Source organism: Dysidea avara, chromosome 1, assembly GCF_963678975.1.
Source record: "Dysidea avara chromosome 1, odDysAvar1.4, whole genome shotgun sequence".
Taxonomy (NCBI): Eukaryota; Metazoa; Porifera; class Demospongiae; order Dictyoceratida; family Dysideidae; genus Dysidea; species Dysidea avara.
In genome coordinates this window covers 45,846,623-45,866,677 of record NC_089272.1, presented here as the reverse complement: position 1 = coordinate 45,866,677, position 20,055 = coordinate 45,846,623, and the positions used below count along the sequence as shown (strand labels likewise).

The 20,055-nt window shown below is 35.9% G+C and overlaps 2 protein-coding genes across 2 annotated transcripts in view; both read left to right on the top strand.

Moving 5' to 3' along the window:
* Positions 1-11,225, top strand: part of LOC136247072 (uncharacterized) — a 120,280-nt gene extending 109,055 nt beyond the window's left edge. The window contains exons 20-22 of the mRNA XM_066038688.1: positions 1,997-2,034; positions 6,381-6,506; positions 11,211-11,225. Coding sequence (XP_065894760.1) covers positions 1,997-2,034; positions 6,381-6,506; positions 11,211-11,225 — 179 coding nt within the window. The remainder of the gene's footprint in view (positions 1-1,996; positions 2,035-6,380; positions 6,507-11,210) is intronic.
* Positions 11,226-16,797: 5,572 nt separating this feature from the next.
* LOC136265747 (uncharacterized) overlaps positions 16,798-20,055 on the top strand; it is a 212,528-nt gene continuing 209,270 nt past the window's right edge. The window contains exon 1 of the mRNA XM_066060660.1: positions 16,798-17,076. Within this exon, the coding sequence (XP_065916732.1) occupies positions 16,807-17,076 (270 nt within the window). The 5' untranslated portion in view covers positions 16,798-16,806. The remainder of the gene's footprint in view (positions 17,077-20,055) is intronic.

Sequence of the window (20,055 nt, the reverse complement as noted above, 5' to 3'; positions counted from 1 at the left end):
TCTACAGGGTGATTTGTTTGCAGCTGAACTCTCTACATGGTGGTTTCTTTCTAGCTGAACTCTCTACAAGGTAACTTCCTCTAGCTGAACTCTCTACAGGGTGACTTGTTTCTAGTTTATCTCTCTACAGGGTGATCTGTTCATAGCTGAACTTTCTACAGGGTGATTTGTTTGCAGCTGAACTCTCTGCATGGTAGTTTCTTTGTAGCTGAACTCTCTACAATGTGACTTCTTCTAGCTGAACTCTCTACAGGGTGACTTGTTTCTAGCTGATCTCTCTACAGGGTGACTTGTTTCTAGCTGAACTCTCTACAGGTGATTTGTTTGCAGCTGAACTCTCTACATGGTAGTTTCTTTGTAGCTGAACTCTCTACAAGGTAACTTCTTCTATAGTAGCTGATATTTTTACAGGGCATATTTGTTTGTAGCTGAGTTCTCTACAGGGTGATTTGTTTGCAGCTGAACTCTCTACATGGTAGTTTCTTTGTAGCTGAACTCTCTACAATGTGACTTCTTCTAGCTGATCTCTCTACAAGATGACTTGTTTCTAACTGAACTCTCTACAGTATGATCTGTTCATAGCGGAACTTTCTACTGGGTGATTTGTTTACAGCTGAACTCTTTGCACGATTGTTTCTTTGTAACTGAACTCTCTACAAGGTAACTTCTTCTAGCTGATCTCTCTACAGGGCAATTTGTTTGAGCTGAACTCTCTACATGATGGTTTCTTTGTAGCTGAACTCTCTATTAGGTACCTTCTTCTGGCTGATCTGACTACAGGGTGTCTTTTTTGTAGCTGAATTCCCTACAGAATAACTTGCAATGTAATATAATTGAGTAAATTATAAATGCAGCTGAATACTTTATTAGGGTGACTGTTCTATTAGAGTATCTCGATCTCGCATTTGTTACACGTAGTTGTCTTTCGAATCATAACTCAGTGGTTTGTACTCCGATTCTTCTGTACTACTGCAAGGACTTTCTATGATGATTATTCCAGCTACATTCTGATTTTCAGCTCGTTGTTCTAAGCGGTTTGCCTGGTAGACACGAAAACTAATAGTTTTTGTATTCATAAAAATCGATCGCGTAATTTTGACACAGGTCGGGTTTTGTGTCATATCTCCATGGTCTTTATCCCGATTCCTTTCAAACCACAAAAAGGCACTCTACGATGGTTGCTCCATCTACATATCAATTTTCAACTGATTCCTCAAAGGAGTTTACCCTGTAGGCGTGACAGACCTTCGACCTTATTTTACGCAAATAATCGGTCATAACTCCGTGAATGTTCATCGGATTCCTACCAAAGTTGGTACAGAGATCCGCCTTAATAAACCCTTTAAGTGTGCCAAATTTCAGCACGATCCGAGCACGAATTCGTGTTTTATGGCGGATTTTGCGAAGTGTGCGAAATGAAGAAGTAGAAGAAAAAACGAAGAAATTAAAACGAAATTTTGTCCGCTCGTATCTCGGAAATGGCTGGAGCGATTTTCTTCAAATTTGGTGTGTAGACTCCCCTAGCTGGCCGGCACGTCTGTAGCTAATTTGGTTCCAATCGGATAAGGGATCACAGAGCTACATAGGTGTGAAAATTGCGTTTTCTTTCTTCCTGTTAATATACTCACGGGTGGCACGCCGGCTTCTTGGGCCGCACGACACACTACCGTGTGTCTTGATACAACAGTATTCACATTCTGTTTTAATGTATGTCTAAAGGTACTGCCATTCATAAGATACTGCACTACTCTAAATGTACAGTCACATACATGTATGTATGTGTTTACAAAATAATAGTAATACATGTGTGTTATCATATGCATGCTGATAACACATGAGTACATAGCTATGAATGCCCGGTGTGTTGAAGTACATTCATGCATGGCATGGACTGTACAATATACAGTACGTATCCACATATCACATTTACCATGTTATGATATTTGTGGTATGTATATTAATTAGATTAACCATCATTTTTGTATTCATACTATAGAGATGTGTGATGCAGATGCTTACACTTGTATATCTGAGGTAAGTTCCATATACGTACACATTAAATACAGTTCCATAGTATGTCAGAGCTACTTTATGTGTGTCTTTGGTTGTAAATAAAAAAATGTAATAACAAACTAGAGAAATAATGCAACATATAAGAAACACAGTGATGGTTTTAGCAGACAAGAAAGCTAGTATAACAAATTGATGTTGTGCTACTTCTAAAAGCCAGACGCCATGAAGCTAGCTAACTCATCTGGAATTTACCAACTATGTATTACTATTTTATTATTTTAGTCAATATGTTTTTGGTTTTTGCAATATAATAATACATAATTTATTTATTGTAACTTTGGGTTTTGTAATTTAGGAGATTTTTATAATTCTTCAATTATGTTGCTATGCACTACTGAGGAATCACTTGTTAACAAATCGCATTTTAAACAACATATTACACACAGAAGTATCTTCTAAACTGTTTCATAGTTTGACTATCATGTTTTTCCTGAAAATAAAGCCTCAAAGCTGCTCTTCATTTCCATTTGTATACATAGAGGATACACCCCCTTTCAACAACTCAAGCCATTCCTGGTAGTTTATGATGCCTGCACCATTGTTTTTCAGTTGTTAAATACCTGTAAAACCCAAAGGTCACTAATCTGAGGAGATTTGCCATGTCCATATTGTATTTCAGACTGCCAAAAAAAGATAATCAATTGTCAAATGGAAGTTCTATCTATCTCACTAACATCAATGTCATCAGTTACCAGAGGTCATTCACAACGTTTCAGAACCCCACAAGCAAGAATCAACTCATACTTATTTTCCTTTTTACCATCCACTATTGAATTATGGAACACTTTGCCAGAAGATGTGGTCAATCAGCCATCTATAAACTGCTTTAAGGACGTTTTGTTAAACCATCTGAATTTACTTTGATTTTGTTTTGTATCTGTGTGTTATACTCCTTGATGGAGTCCTACACAGTAATAAATAAATAAATAAATAAAAAGAAACTAAAGTTTCCCCGTGCAGAAGTTTAGTACAGACTTCAGGTAACTTTTATTTTGACGATTTTGTTCACGTGGGTGCATACAGACAAATATAGGTAGATAAGTAGGTACACACTCACATTTTTATGAAAACAATGATGGTAAACCAGGCTGGTGCCCACTGCTGGCCTTTGGATGGCTGTGGGCATGTGCCTGATTTAAAAAGCAAGAAAAATAAGAAGGTCACCTACAACATAGGGTTTGTTGTAGTTACCATACCTTCTTGGTAAAATTCCGGAATGACATACTTGATTATAGTGCATAAATGAACATCTTGAACTTTAAAGGTTCATTCACTTAGAATGTACTGTAACATCCTAGCATTGGTATTCTGGTGGCAGGCACCCAATGTCTACAATAAGCCATATACAGCTGAAATCACTACAGGACATGACACACTGCAGTTGTCAAGCTGTTCTCAGAGGTGTGGTACCTTGGCAGCATTGTTTAGGTATAACCAAGCCCAAAAGCAGTCCCACCCTAATTTAAAATGGTTACCAAATTTAAAACAATTATTCAATGGAATTTTCTACTGCCTGCCTGCCTGCCTGCTTGCTGTACTGCGGTATGCCAAATGCACATGTCAGGACGAAGTGACATTAAACAGTGAAATAATCAAGCCGATAGCCTTAGCTGATATTGAGTTATGCTTGCCTGAAGGTATCAAACAGGCAGGTAGGCAGGCAGTGTGTGGATTTATTAATACTCATGTGATTAGAATGTACAACTTGGATTTGCCATGAAAAGCATTTTGTTACAGTATCTTGTTATATGTATATCCTACGAGTTGGAAAATGTTGAGCTAAGGTGAGAACTAGTGCTATAGCTTATTCACCAATTATTGTTTCCATACATTTCTTAATATGGACCATTATCAAAGTAACTACTCTGCATGAAGTGACCACTCTGCACAAAGTAAACACTCTACAAGCAAGCTTACATATCTAGGGTTTTAGTAAACTCTGTAATTATTCCATAAACAATTCAATAGCACTGATTTAATCATTAAACTAGCATACCCGAAATTCTCTGTGATATTTCTAGGATTTGTCCATTTATCATAACCAAAGATGGATTTCAGTTTAACATCTATTTAAGTGCTCTTCAGTTGTAGCCCTGTTTACATTCAGATGTAGCCCGGCCAGCTGGGCTTATATACGAAATGTAACCCAGGCGGCTCCTTTCATCTGCATTATGAAAGTGGCAATTACATTAATAAGTTTAACATTAATTATTCCATCTAAACAACAATAATTGATACCAGTAGCGAATCCAACAGGAAGAATGTGTCCCCCCAGGGGCAGGTCCAGTGGTGTTCAAATGGTTCCATGAAACCCCTTTTGAAAGGAGCCTTAGATTACTTGATAAGCTGTTGACAATTTTATTCTTAAACTCACTATACTATTAATTCAGCTTGTTTGCGTAATGCTTATAGTGGTAAAACACTTATTTTGTTGCAAATCACTTTTTATCCCAGTATCTACATACGGAATATGCGCCTATAAAATTAATTATCATTTTACACTAAATGCATTTCTAAAAGGTCATTTTACCAATGAAACTTTGTTCATGAGTGATGAATGATTATTACTAGGTAGCTACAACTATCAGGTTCCAGAGTGACACCCCTTTTAAAAGTCTGAAAGCAAAATTGAGATACTCTGATAAAGTATTCAGTCAGGTATTCTAATAGAACAATCACCACATGTAACACCATTCAGAATTCTCCACAGTTGCTTGTTTTTCAGCTTTTGTAACATACTTTTTATGATTGTTTTGCTCAGGTATGCATCAGAAAGAAAAGAAGAGAACATGAAGTACATATGTGCACTCAAAATTATGATAGCGTGGCCATTTCAGATCTGTTTGAATTATTGCTATATGTATCTGATACTCAAACTGAATCATGAAAAACAGTACACTGAATAATGTGGTTGTAGTATATACATGTATATATTATGTACAAGTACACAGAAAAATTTGGAATTTTCAACTAGAGTAGGGACCATAGCACATCGATAAAAAGTAAGTTGGAATATAGTGCACGATATTAAATCACAGTAAAACAATAAGGAGTGTTATATCCCTACTGTACTCAAGATACCCAAAATGCACAGTAGGAATATAACACTTCTTATTGCTTTACTGTGATTTATTATCATGCACTATTATACCCCAACTTACTTTTTATTGATGTGCTATGGTCCCTACTCTAGTTGAAAATTCCAAATCTTTCTGTGTACTTGTTTGTTAACTTTTTTTGTAAATAATTATGACTGGTGAACTCACGCATACCACATCTGAATGGTGCCACGCACCCCAGCTATGTTAATTATCGTCTGAAAAGTGAAGCATCCATTATGCTTTGTTGTCTGCTATGTTCAACCCGTTACACAGCAGTATGATCAAGAACTGTTCAAAAAACTCCTCTGCAATCAAATATCCACTATGAAAAATACGGATGATTTCTATTACGAAGGGAAGTCATCACATGCTACCACCAAATCGACACTTTTCACTGTCAGCAAAGATGAATGGGACACAAAGGAAGACACTAGTAAGTCAATGAAGAATGCATTGTACATACTACAGTATGCCAAAAGGCACCTGTTGGGCAGAAGCGACGTCGAACAGTGAAAAAAATCAAGCCCGTAGCCTTAGCCGTTATCGAGTTACGCTTATCTAAAGGCATCAGTCAGTCAGTAGAAAATTCCATTAAATAGATAATTTTAAAATTCTGTAGCAACTTGTTGAAAGTGTTTCGGGTCAATCTGAAAGCTTTTTTGGACTTAGTTTTACCTAACCAATACTGCCTCATTGTCGTCAGGGAAAATTGAGGCTATTTTTGTGTGATATTATTCTGTGGGCCATGCCCACTCCTTTGTGGTCCCTACTATACAGTTACTATCGTACTGTATGATATTATATATATATATATATATATATATTTGGTACAAATACTGAAATGTGTTTGCTTTCAAACCATGATTAGTGTAGTTACATTGTTACTATTGTAACTTAGTTACAAGTTACTAGTTACAAAGCATGTAACTAGTTATATTACTAATTACTTTTGCAGTAACTATTTATATTACTTAGTTACAAAAGTAACTACTGTAGTTATCTCCAACTTTGTATGTTTGTGGCACTTTCTTTCTGCATTTAATTTTCTGTGCTTGAAACTTGTTAAAGTATTGTATTTACCAAGTATAATAATAGATTGTAACTAGAGTATGGATGGTGAAAGAACTACATACATATAAGCATTATTAGCCTGTATAAATTATGTAATACTACAGTACCTATGTATGCATATATCTGTTTATCTAGTTTTACCCATTTGGATTCTTGGAAAATGATACAACATTGCTATCATTAGATGGTGAAGGAAGTTCACCACCAATTGCTTTGTCTGAAGACCTACATTTTTATAATAATGTAGTTAGGACTGCTTATGTAAGTTTCCTGTTGCATACATATTTTTCATCCCATGCATCTAATCCAAAACAGCCAAGCTGTAAAAAAAGAGAGCAGCCCTCAAAAAGGCTATGGTGAAAAAAGATGTGAAATCCAAGGTGGCGGCCAAGAAATGGCTGTGATGGTAGGTTAATGGTAAAAATTTTAATAACGACAATTCAGATGAATTTGGTGCCGCTTGGTCTTGGCACAAAATTTACCTGAATTGTCGTTCTTAAAATGTTTACTATTAACTTACCATCACAGCCATTTCTTGGCCGCCACCTTGGATTTCACATCTTTTTTCACCATAGCCTTTTTGAGGGCCGCACTCTTTTTTTACAGCTTGGCTGTTTTGGATTAGATTTCACTTCTTTTTGTATTTGTATACCCCAAAGCCGGCCTATGGCCGGCTTTGGGACTTTTTTATCCTATCTTTTTTTCTTTGCCACAGGAAGAAGAAAAGATGGAGCAGATGTACTTTAAATATTTCTGATTTTATCAGTAAATGTATAATTATATATATAATACATATATTTATCACAGAACTCTCCATGGTGGTTTCTTTGTAACTGAACACTCTACAAGGTGACTTCTTCTAGCTGCTCTCTCTACAGGGTGAATTGTTTGTAGCTGAACGATCTACAAGGTAACTTCTTCTAACTGATCTCTTTACAGGGTGATTTGTTTGTAGCTGAATTATCTACAAGGTAACTTCTTCTAGCTGATCTTTCTACAGGGTGATTTGTTTGTAGCTGAATTCTGTACAGGTGATTTATTTGCAGCTGAGCTCTTTACAGAATGATTTCTTTGTAGCTGAACTCTCTACAAGGTAACTTCTGCTAACTGATCTTTCTACAGGGCAATTTGTTTGTGGCTGAACTATCTACAAGGTAATTTCTTCTAGCTGATCTCTCTACAGGGTGACTTGTTTGTAGCTGATTTCTATACAGGTTACTTGTTTCTAGCTGATATCTTGAATTCTCTTCAGGGTGACTGCTCTATTAGGATGACTGCTCTATTAGGATGACTGCTCTATTAGGATGACTGCTCTATTAGAGTATCTCGATCTCGCACTTGCTGCACTAAGTTGGATTTTGTGTTATAACTCCGTGGCTTTAAGTCTGATTCTTTTACACCATTGAAGATCTTTCTAAGATGATTACTCCATCTGTAAAGCGATTTTCAAAGCATTACCCCAAGCGGTTTATCTGGTAGGCGTGGCAAACAGTGGTTTTTTTTATTAGCTAATCTCGATTGCATAATTGTTACACACTGTTGGTTTTGTTTGTTGTATCTTCCTGGTTTTTAGCTCAATTTCTTTCAAATCACAAAAGATTTGAAGCTCAATAGAAAACCTATTCACCCACCGATTTTCAGCTTCTTCCCATACGCGGTTTACCCTGTAGGCATGACAACATATTGGTGTTATTTTTCGTGAATAATCGCTCATAACTCTTTGCCTGTTTACTGTATTCCAGACAAATTTGGTACAGAGATGCGCCTTTATAACCCCCTTCTGTGTGACAAATTTCAAGGCAATTGGATATGGCGTTTGCGTTTTATAGCAGTTTTTGTAAGTGTGCGAAAAGAGGAAGAAAAGTAAGAAGAAAAAAATGAAGAAACTAAGCCAATTTTTGAAGTCTCATATCTCGGGCATGCTTGAAGCAATTACGCTCAAATTTGGAATGTGGAGTGCTGAAGGTGGAGGGAGTGTCCACAGCAAAACTCGTCTTGTTTCATCAAGGCAGCACAGAGCTATGGAGGTGCGAAAATTGCATTTTCTTCCTTCCTGTCAATATACTCACGGGTGTTGCGCACCAGCTTCTTGGGCCTCACGACACACTACCGTGTGTCTTGATCCTTATCTTTTAAATGTTTAGTTGCTTGAAAATTGTGAAAATATGATAAGTAAACAGCTTAGCTGTGAAAAAGATGTGGTTTTCAGCTAAAATAAAGGCTGTGAAATTAAAAATTACAGCAAAGAAATACAGTGGCTAAAAATGATGTTATACTGTATCTAATCATAAACAGCCAATCTGTAAAAAAAGAGTGCGGCCCTGAGAAAGGCTATGGTGAAAAAAGATGTGAAATCCAAGGTGGCGGCCAAGAAATGGCTGTGATGGTAGGTTAATGGTAAAAATTTTAATAACGAAAATTCAGGTGAATTTGGTGCCGCTTGATCTTGGCACAAAATTCACTGGAATTGTCGTTATTAAAATTTTTACCATTAATCTACCACCACAACCATTTCTTGGCCGCCACCTTGGATTTCACATCTTTTTTCACCATAGCCTTTCTCAGGGCCGCACTCTTTTTTTACAGCTTGGCTGTTTTTGATTAGATTTCACTTCTTTTTGTATTTGTATACCCCAAAGCCGGCCTATGGCCAGCTTTAGGGCTTTTTAACCTATCAATTTTTGTTTACCACAGGAAGAAGAAAAGATGAAGCAGGGTGATTTCTTTGTAGCTGAACTGTCTACAAGGTGATCCTTCTAGCTGATCTCTCTACCGGATGACTTGTTTGTAGCTGAACTATCTACAAGGTAACTTCTTCTAGCTGATCTTTCTACAGGGTGATTTGTCTGTAGCTTAATTCTCTACAGGGGGATTTGTTTGCAGCTGAACTCTCTACATGGTAGTTTCTTTGTAGCTGAACTCTCTACAGTGTAATTCTTCTAGCTGAACTCTCTACAAGTTGAATTGTTTCTAGCTGATCTCTCTACAGGGTGAATTCTTTCTAGCTGATCTCTCTACAGGGCAATTTGTTTGTAGCTGAACTCTCACATGATTGTTTCTTTGAAGCTGAACTCTCTACAAGGTGATTTCTTCTAGCTGATCTTTCTACAGGGTGATTTGTTTGTAGCTGAACCCTCTACAAGGAAACTTCTTCTAGCTGATCTCTCTATAGGGAGATTTGTTCATAGCTGAACTCTCTACAGGTGATTTGTTTGCGGCTGAATTCTCTACATTATGGTTTCTTTGTAGCTGAACTCTCTACAAAGTAACTTCTTCTAGCTGATTTCTCTACAGGGGGATTTGTTTGTAGCTGAACTCTCTACATGGTGGTTTCTTTGTAGCTGAACTCTACAAGGTGATTTCTTCTAGCTGAACTATCTTTTTCCTTAGTTGAACTCCCTACAAAGTTGAACTCCCTACAAGGTAATTTCTTCTAGCTGATCTCTCTACAGGGTGAATTGTTTGTAGCTGAACTCTCTACAGGGTGATTTGTTTGTAGCTGATCTCTATACGGGTTACTTGTTTCTAACTGATCTCTTGAATTCTGTTCAGGGTGACTGCTCTATTAGGATGACTGCTCTATTAGGATGACTGCTCTATTAGAGTATCTCGATCTCGCACTTGTTACACCAAGTTGGATTTCGTGTTATAACTCCGTGACTTTAAGTCTGATTCTTCTACACCATTGAAGAGCTTTTCTAAGATGAATGCTCCATCTGTACAGCGAATTTCAAAGCATTATCCCAAGCGGTTTATCTGGTAGGCATGGCAAGTAGTCGTTTTTTATTAGCTAATCTCGATTGCGTAATTGTTACACACTGTTGGTTTTTTCGTTGTATCTTCCTGCTTTTTAGCTCGATTTCTTTCAAACCACAAAAGGTTTGAGGTTCAACAGTTAACCTATTCGCCCACCGATTTTCAGCTTCTTCCCATACGCGGTTTACCCTGTAGGCGTGACAACATATTGGTGTTATTTTTCGTGAATAATCGCTCATAACTCTTTGCCTGTTTATGATATTCCAGCCACAGTTGGTACCGAGATGCACCTTATTAGCCCCCTTCTGTGTGCCAAATTTCAAGGCAATCGGATAAGGCGTTCGCGTTTTATAGCAGATTTTGTAAGTGTGCGAAAAGAGGAAGAAAAATAAGATGAAGAAGAAAAAAAAACAAACGAAGAAACTAAGCCAATTTTTGAAGTCGCATATCTCGGGAACGCCTGACGCGATTTCGCTCAAATTTGAATTTGGAGTACTGAAGTTGGAGGGAGTGTCCACTGCAAAAATCGTCTTGTTTCACCAAGGCAGCACGGAGCTACGGAGGTGCGAAAATTGCGTTTTCTTTCTTCCTGTCAATATACTCACGGGTGTCGCGCGCCGGCTTCTTAAGCCGCACGACACACTTACGTGTGTCTTGATCATCATGGCATTGTATAACTTTAATTTCACAACTTTTAAAACTCTTGCTCTTTTTTAAGGCTGCAACCTTTTTATCACAGCTATGTAGCATGTATATGCTTTTCTGTTTGCTTTCTGTACAAACATAATAGTGATTTAAGACAGAATAGTGTATATATAATCCTAAAACAAAAACAGCCTTGGGGCTGTAAAAAAGGGTGCTGCCAAGCAAAGTAAGATCAATCAAACCAGCTTATTCAATATGACTGGTAAGAGCAAGGACTGATACTTGTCAAGTTGCGGCCAAGAAGATTGGAATATTGCCTTGATCAATCTGTTAATCAGTTGGTAAGAGTAAGGACTGATATCAAGTTGCAGCCAAGTGAATGCAGTATTACCCATTCTCTTTGTATATAGCTATAGCTACTATAATAAAACTAGAGCAAATGCACATGCAACTGTTATTAAATTGTCATTTGTCCACTTTTTATTGTAGTGTGTGATTTTAAAAGCAGCCAAATGACAATTTAATAACAGTTGCATGTGTATTTGTTCTAGTTTTATTATACAGGTACAAAGAGAATAGGTAATACTGCATTCACTTGGCCACAACTTGATATCAGTCCTTGTTCTTACCAGTCATGTTGTTTGATTGATCCTACTTTGCTTGGCAGCATCCTTATTTACAGCCCTAAGGCTGTTTTTGTTTTAGAATGTCACACATTTTTGTCACTGAGCAAGACATAAACCTAATAGTTTCATCTTTGGTTATCACAACAGCTTCAACAGTTATTGTGTGTGCTGCATCATAGCTGGCAAAACCAAAGAATGTAGTTTGGTACTTGTAGGCAGGTACTTGTCAATGTTTCAACCACAATAGGATATGGCCTCTAGGCACCATTAAAACTATCAGTGAACAGATTGAGTAAAGGCCATTTCCTGGCAGGTGAGAATGTGTCCCAAAGTTCTTATTATATTGGATTGTCCCTTGAAATTCCTAGACTACATGTTGCTGGGGATCAAGTCACTACTGGGTCTGGGATTTTTTTCTGCATTCTTCAATGCTTCAGTTACATGTTTCTGACTCCTGTATTCACAGGCTTTGGCCTTCTCACAGGTCCCTAGTGGGATAGCATTTAATAAATACACAAAAAAAGCTGTATTGTGGGCTGCGTTAGCCACTTCATACCCATTATTAAACAACAACTGAATGACAAATACTTACGAGAATACCATGTGATAGCAAGTTCATTGAGTTCACCACAATGATCATGTTCACCTAGCATTGATGCTTACGGCCATATTTGCACCGAGTTCACCGACTGTAAATAAATGCTACTGTAGTCAAGGGTGTATTAAATTTTAGATACTGTAGGGTTCTAAAAGACTGCAAAATAAATCAACAATTAGTATAGGTGACGTTATTATCCTATGAGCACACTTATGGAAATTAAATCACCACTTTCCAGAAAAACGAATCGAGTGAAACTACTCCATATGTTTAATTACATATCAAAGATTGTCCCATATGAAGCACAAGAGTGAATGAATCAAACTTTGAGAAAATTGCTTATGGTGGCTCTTGCAAGAGAGGTGGAATTCCAAGATTTGTACTGAAGAAACTTAACTAGCCTAAGAACTTGTGATAGTAAATCTAAGGCTGTGGAACTATCACAGTCTAAGATATAACTCACGGTGGTCATGTGTCCCACTTTCCTTGACCATGTGACTCACTACCATTACTTGATTTAATATTATGCATATGTAAATGTGTTTAAATAACGTAAGTGCTACACTACAGTATACAGAAAGTAAAACACAATGCAAATGGCCAAGATGCTTATTGACTACTAAAATTTGGATGACTACAGTACCTTATAAAATAGCTAAAATTATTTTTTATCAAAATAGATATATTTCTACCCACTGAAGCCCTACATCAAAGTAAAACTCTGGGTTTGTATGGTAATTAAACCTCAGGAATGGTAGTTAAACCCCAGTGCATATATGGAAGACCATATCTATTTACATATTCAGTTGAAAGAAGTACAATCAAAGTAAATTGAAGTTATACACATTATAAAACTACAAGTTCAGCAAAAATTGAAGCCATATGCTTATCAAGCCTTATTGACATGTTGTTTGTGAACTTGACTGCTTCAAAGTATGGGATAGAAGCCATTTAAACCCCAAATTCACTTGTAGGATATCTAGTTCTCAACCTCTCGGCCTTCTGAGTTGATAACAGCAATATCCTACCCGTAGTGTGGTAAACTATAACTTACATATATCAAAAATTGTTTTATTGAGAGCTAATTGTGGCATGCAAATATCTTTTAGTGAATAACCAGTTTCCTATACAGTACGCTACTGCAAATTATAAATTATATTCATAAGGTAATTTATGGCAGTGAGTTTTAAATTTCCAATTATTAAAGTAAATTCATTAGCTCATACAATGTAGATAATAATGGTATAAACTTCAAACCCTATAATACAGGTGAGCCAAATAGAGGTTGGCATTTTTTAGTAGTGATGTCATTATGGAAAAGGCTTATTATTAACTGCTTGCTGTAGCAAAATCATATCCAAACCTGGTTGGCTGCTTTATAGAGAAGTTTGAAATATGTAACACAATCATTATTGTAAAACAGAAACAGTTTTGCTTAAAATCAAGTGCTGTATATTGGTATCTTTAGTGGTCAGTTGGTTGTTTAACATCATATTATGAAATCTTTATATTCAACTATAAAATATCACCACATGTGACAGATATTGTTTCGTCAATACTATATTAATTTTCTTCTGTCTGTATGACGTACACTGTATTTACATAGCACTTTGCAGTGTGATGCATTGTTCCATATGCGTACCAATGAAATTCATGTAAAGCTGTATTTACACTCTTTTACTGTAAGTAATTACTATATTTTTTGTATAGCAGTGAATTTGAGCTCAGTACATAAACACTCTAACATAGTTGAATTTACGTACAGGCTATATTGGTTGTACACTTAATGTGTTAATACCATACCTGTTTCACTGTCCATACAAAAGTCTCAATAGTAGCAGTGAAATTTATCCCGTATTTCACTGACAGCAGTGAAAAAGTTGTAATTGTAATTTCATTGGCTAGAATTTATGTTAACAATGTAGTGCCAATTAGTGTCGACGCATGTTTAGTACATAGTGACAAATTGCGTACATAGCAATGCTAATACACAGCATGCGTATATGCAGCGAGTATGGTATTAACTGGGAATAGCATGGGTAGCAGTGAAATTTGGGATAAATACCACTCTTGTTGTATTGGAAATGGTAAATTTCACTCGGCTTCGCCTCGTGAAATTTATCCCCATTTCCAATACAACACTCGTGATATTTATCCCAAATTTCACTGCTACCCATGCTATTACTAGTACAAATAGGACTAGTCCAGTGCATGCTAACCCTATAGTAAGTTCACATTCACATAAGCCGCCACCAAATATAGTAAATTTTGTAATATCAAATAGGTGAACATGTGTTCACTCCCCATGGCTTTTTAGCACATTTTCATGTGTTAAATATGCATGCTTGCACACCTGAGCTGTCTATACTAAATGTATGGAATATTTTTATAACCTCATAACTCACTTATTGCCCATATAAAGCACTTTTTGATAAACAGTTCTGGTGTTTAAATGGCTTCACAGTACTACTAAAGTTTAGGAAGGTGGTGCATGTAACAAGAGTTATTAGTGAATGCAGACCAACTATAGTGTTGCAGCCTCCTTGTAGTGTACAATAAGCCTGTAATCTTTATAATTTTCTGTCAGCTTAGCTGGTGATTACCGTGTTGCAGTAATGTATTGGTGACTCCAGCTGTCCTGAGGTTATTGATGTAACCCACCAACTGAAGTTATTTTTATGAGGCTTCAATGCTTAAGAAAGCAAAGTTTTGACAGTATATAATTCAACCTTTGTTGTACGGTGTAGTTAGTAGTCTACAATGTACAGTTTACAACTCAACTGTATTAAAGTAAATTATGAGGAAAGTAAATTACACTTTAACATTCAATCTCACCAATGCAATATTCTATAAGTTTGTAATACTTTACAAATGTTATCACTCTAATTATACAGGTGTAGAACAGATATTTATTTATGTACACTCCAACACAATAAAAGCTTTTTGTACCTATTTAAAGTGAAATGTTCTAGAGAATTACTGGAACTTCTGTTGCTAGTTGGCTTTAGAGGTTGTTATTACCTGCATTTCTTCACAAGTGCACAAAAAAAAAGTGGAATCTTTGACTAGAGTAAGGACCATAGCACATCAATAAGTAAAAAGAACCAAAACCAGCTGGTTTAGTGCACGATATTAAATATCACAGTACAACAATAACAAGTGTTATATCCTACTGTACATTTCCATCATGGTCTCTTGAGCACAGTAAGAATACAACACATGGCGCTGTGCATCCCAGCTACCAATTAATTGTCTGAACAGTGAAGTAAAGCCATTACACTTCTTTGTCAGCTATGTTCAACCTGTTACACAGCATTACAAATCAAGAACTGTTCAAAAAGCACCTCTGCAATCAAAGTAGCTTCTGTGAAAAATACAGATAATTTCCATTATGAAGAGAAGCCATTATGTGCTACCGCCAAATTGACACTTTTCACTGTCAGCAAAGATAAATAGGATGCAAAGGAGGACACTGGTAAGTCCATGAAGAATGCATTGTATGCTCTGTGGTAGTATGCCAAGAGACATGTGTCCGGCTGAAGCAATGTTGAACAGTGAAAAAATAAAACCCATAGCTTTAGTCGTTATCGAGTTACGCTTGCTGAAGGTATCAGTCAGTTACTTAGTCAATCAGTAAAAAAATAAATAAAAATTCCATTCAATGTGCATATACATATATATATATATATATTTAAATTCCATAGCAACTTGTTGAAAGCATTTCAGGTCAATCTGAAAGCTTGTTTGGGCTTAGATTTACCTAACTAATACTGCCTCATCGTCATCAGGGAAAGTAAGGCTGGTTTTGGTTGTTTTTTCATGAGCTATACCCACACTTTTGTGGTCCCTACTATGTACATCAGGGGTGGATCTAGGATTTATAAAATGGGGGGGCTAATGCAAGGTACTAATCTCTTGGGTGGAGTTCGCATGCTGGAACTAGGGGGGTCTGGGGGCATGCCCCCTAGGAAATTTTTAAAATAGATGCTAATTAATACTACAATTTGGAGACATTTCCACATAAAATGCATATTTCTGCCTATAGATAATATATACTACCTTTAGTTATATATGGCTCTCTGCAGCATTTGCCAATGGAAAGGTTTGGGTAGGTTCAGACAACCAAGCACATGATGCACCCTTTCACAATTGCATGCATGATAGAATAATAATATTGCAACTGGAAAATTTTGAAATTTGAAGGATAAGAGATTGAATCTGAGAGCATTTTCAATGGAAATTGTGTACCTGAATTAAGTATACCAGTACCAGTAATAACTACACAAGTAGATGAACAAGCCTTTTAAACAGACCAATGCACTTCATTGTATGTATAGGCACAGGAAGATTTGGAAAAATTCCATAACAAAACCAACTTTTATGCTTACACTGAATGTTCTATTAGAGTATCTCGATCTTGTACACCTCCAATGCTGATCCGGGTCCTTGTTGCATAACCTTTAGCATAAATCCACTAATAATGTCTTGCAAAGATGTTTATAAGGTGGTTTATGAGTATTTGTATTATTAGTGATCATATAATTATGCTAGACAAAATTTCATTATAATCCTCAGCATATTGATCAAGTAAAACCTAAAAGTGAAGGGGGGGCTTCAGCCCCCATAGATCCGCCCCTGTACATAGTACTTATTCGCAAAATGATGACGTAGTATTGAAGGTGGATGTTACATTTGCATTATTTGTTTGAGTAATTGTTCACGTTTCATGCAATACTTTACAGAGAACACATTTTGGAAGATTTTGCAACCCACATAAAATAAATTTATTGGTTGATCTATGAAATTATAAGTGTTTATTCTATTATTACTGTATTAAGTAAGGAGCTCATTAAAATATTGTTTTCTTTCTTCCTGCATTATGATTATTATGTATGAATGAGTGTATTTTTGAATTTATCAGGTTTTTGATAATGGAATGATTAGTTTTGATAACAATTACACTGCTCATACACCTCGACCATTCCCACTTAATGATACTAACATGATTGTTGCACCATTCTGGGCTGATGTTGACACCAGAGGAATCGGACAAGTATTCTATCGACAGACAACTGATCCTAATCTCCTTGCTAGAGCAACCAGTGAAATAAGAGAATTTTTTCCTGATTCTCAAAATGTTACAATGCAGAATTTGTTAATTGCCACTTGGGATAATGTTGGCTACTACAATTTCAGAACCAATAAAGTATGAATATTTGACTTACCAGTTGTAACTAGGTTATTATAGGGATGTTCCTTACATATCGTGTTGAATTTTGCTCAATAAAATAATTATATAATAGTGTATAATAAAACCACAACTATTCAATTGCACAAAATTAAATGTATGTGTGGAAGACCCCATTAGTGTGATTAATTTTTTGTTGATCTAACAATACAGCATTTATATTTACAAAAGATGGCAGCAAGAAATAAAGAAAATGTTTTCCGTACTCATGCACTGTTCTATTGCTGTCCAATATAGAACCATTGGAGGCAGTTATTGTCATATCTGAAAGTGTTTCCTTTAATTCCTTTGGACAGCAGTTGAAAATGTTGATATCCATTCCTCCACTACATAGAGTGTTCAATCAATGTATGCTCCATTTACTTGGCACACATTTAAAATAATTGGAGCTGCTTTTAATAACTGTATGTGCAGGCTTATGTACTTTGTTTGCAAAATGTGCGTAAAGGATGGAAATACATAAGCAGAGGTGACTTTAAATGTTTAAAGTTGATGGAAGAGTACCTCCATCAGTTTTTTCATATACGTTCCATGCGCATGCTGTATTACAGAAAAAAATATGACTATAATTGTAGTGCTGTTGAGGGCATGTACAAAAGTTTATGGATGGTTTATGTAAAAGACCACTATATTTCTAATAAAACAATCAGACTTTCATAACATGGTCAGCTTGATACTCTTTAATAGCTAGCTTAATAGGTTGGTCTGCTAGTGGAGATTAATTATAAACAGTGCCAATAACACAGGAAACCCATGCTTCCTTGATAAGCCCCCATGATTGCATAATTATTGTGTATTTCAAGATTCACCAAAGGCATTTGCACTAAACTTCTTATAAAAATATGTACTGTACTATCATTTCTACTATATGTACTGTATGTTGGTATTCTAAAGTTCAGCCTGAGTGTGTGCAATCGAAAACCTATATCATGTATGTTTTGTTTGTTGGTTTCTTTTGCTGCAATATGTAGCTGCTCTGGTCATTAATTTGTGCTTCCTAATGGTTGACAGTTTCCCGGAAGTCATCCAGTTATCTTAATCTGTGCTTGCCTTTTTGCATGTTTATTTTTACATGTACATAAACCTAAATGTGACTGGATTTGCGAAAAGGGGTCTTCCACACACATTCAATTTATGAACTATATCTTTAGATCAGAAACGTTATTTGCTTGAAATTTGGTTAGTAGTTAGCACCAGCATAACTTATTAGATGGAAAAAAATTCTGAATGATATGTTTCTTTACCACTAAGTTATGGTTTTCTAAGTTCATAGACTTTGATGTGTGGGGAAGATCCCTTTTGCAAATCCGGTCACAAATTGCATAATTAATCAGAGCAGGAAATATGTAACCATATTTTGGAAAACCATACATTTGGGCACATTCAAAATCTGTGGGAATGCTCAATTGAAAATTTCAGAGATTTTTTAGTTTAATGTTTTGTACAATTTGATAAAACGATTATTAAGCCTACTTACTATGAAATTTTGCACCCATATTTCTAGGAGATATATTCAGTTATAGTAGACCATGTAGTAGTTCACAATGCATGGGATACCTATTAACTTATACTTTGGGTGATTTGTTCATTCCTAAAACCAAACATTCTCTTGTCTTTAGATAATAATACACGTGATATAATTGAGAAAAAGCAAAAAGAACACATGATTAAATTCTCAAAAATTTCTTTTTATTCATTTTGGATTGTCAGAGTAGAAATATTTGTCAACAAAATGAATTGCCATCAATTTATCTACCCTGATCACTATACAGTACTATAAACTGATACGAAAAGTTAGTTTTATGTAATCAGCCATATCTTTGGAATGCTTCAATGTGTCATCACAAAATTTTAAATAACCACTCAGTGCTTCAGTGTAGCTATAAAAAAGAAACTTGACTGATGTGCCAAAATGTATGGTTTTCCAAAGTACAGCGTCACACACGCACACGCACACACACACACATATGTACAGTGGACCATCGCAAATCCGACCCTCTCTAATCCGGATCCTCAGATAATCCAAACAAGTCATGAAGTTAACAAAAAAAAAAAAAAAAAAATTATGCCCAGCAATAAATGCATTTTTAGCGAGGTTAAAAAGTTGAGGATATGGCTGAAGAAAAGCAAAAACGTGTGACCTTGTCAATTGAACAAAAGGTTACTATATTGAAAAGGATTACTGGAGGAGCAAGTTTAAGCAACGTTGCTAAAGAATATGGCATTGGCAAATCAACTGTAAGTGACATTAAAAAGAATGAAGATAAGGTAAAGTGAAGAAGTGACTAGACTTATGGACAAGTGTTTCACTTGGTATGAATGTCAAGATGAGTGCACTATCTCATCACTTTCAGTAATGCTAAGCAACTTACTCTTGACAAATACTTTCAAGTTAACTCCAAAAACGTATACACTGTACTGTAAAACTTGATGTATGTGAAGACCTCTTATATACTTATTTAGTCAATAAAAACTTAAAACACAGTGTTAATTGATGATTCACAAATCCGAACATTTCAGTAATCTGAACAGCCTTTGGTCCCAGGGGAGGTCGGATTTGTGAGGGTCCACTGTACTATAGTTGGGGTAAAATTGACTCTAACCTTTTTTGCTGAAGTCAATGCATTTGCGATCAACAATTTGCTATAGAAGTGTGGATATTTTTGGATCATAGATAATTATATAGGTACATGAGAAAAGGCAAATGCCTGTGAATCCTGCTTATTACAAAATCACACAACACTAGATTTTAAATACAAAACAACTATGCTATTAAATCATTTAACCACATAGTAATTTAGTTTGCCATATGTTAATTGGAGTGCATTTAATACCAAATTGCATGGTTTATTTCTGTGATTGCACTGTAAAGTAGCCAATAAAGTAACAGAATCGCAAAAACATTTTCAGTGCAACAAGAAAATGATATAATGAATA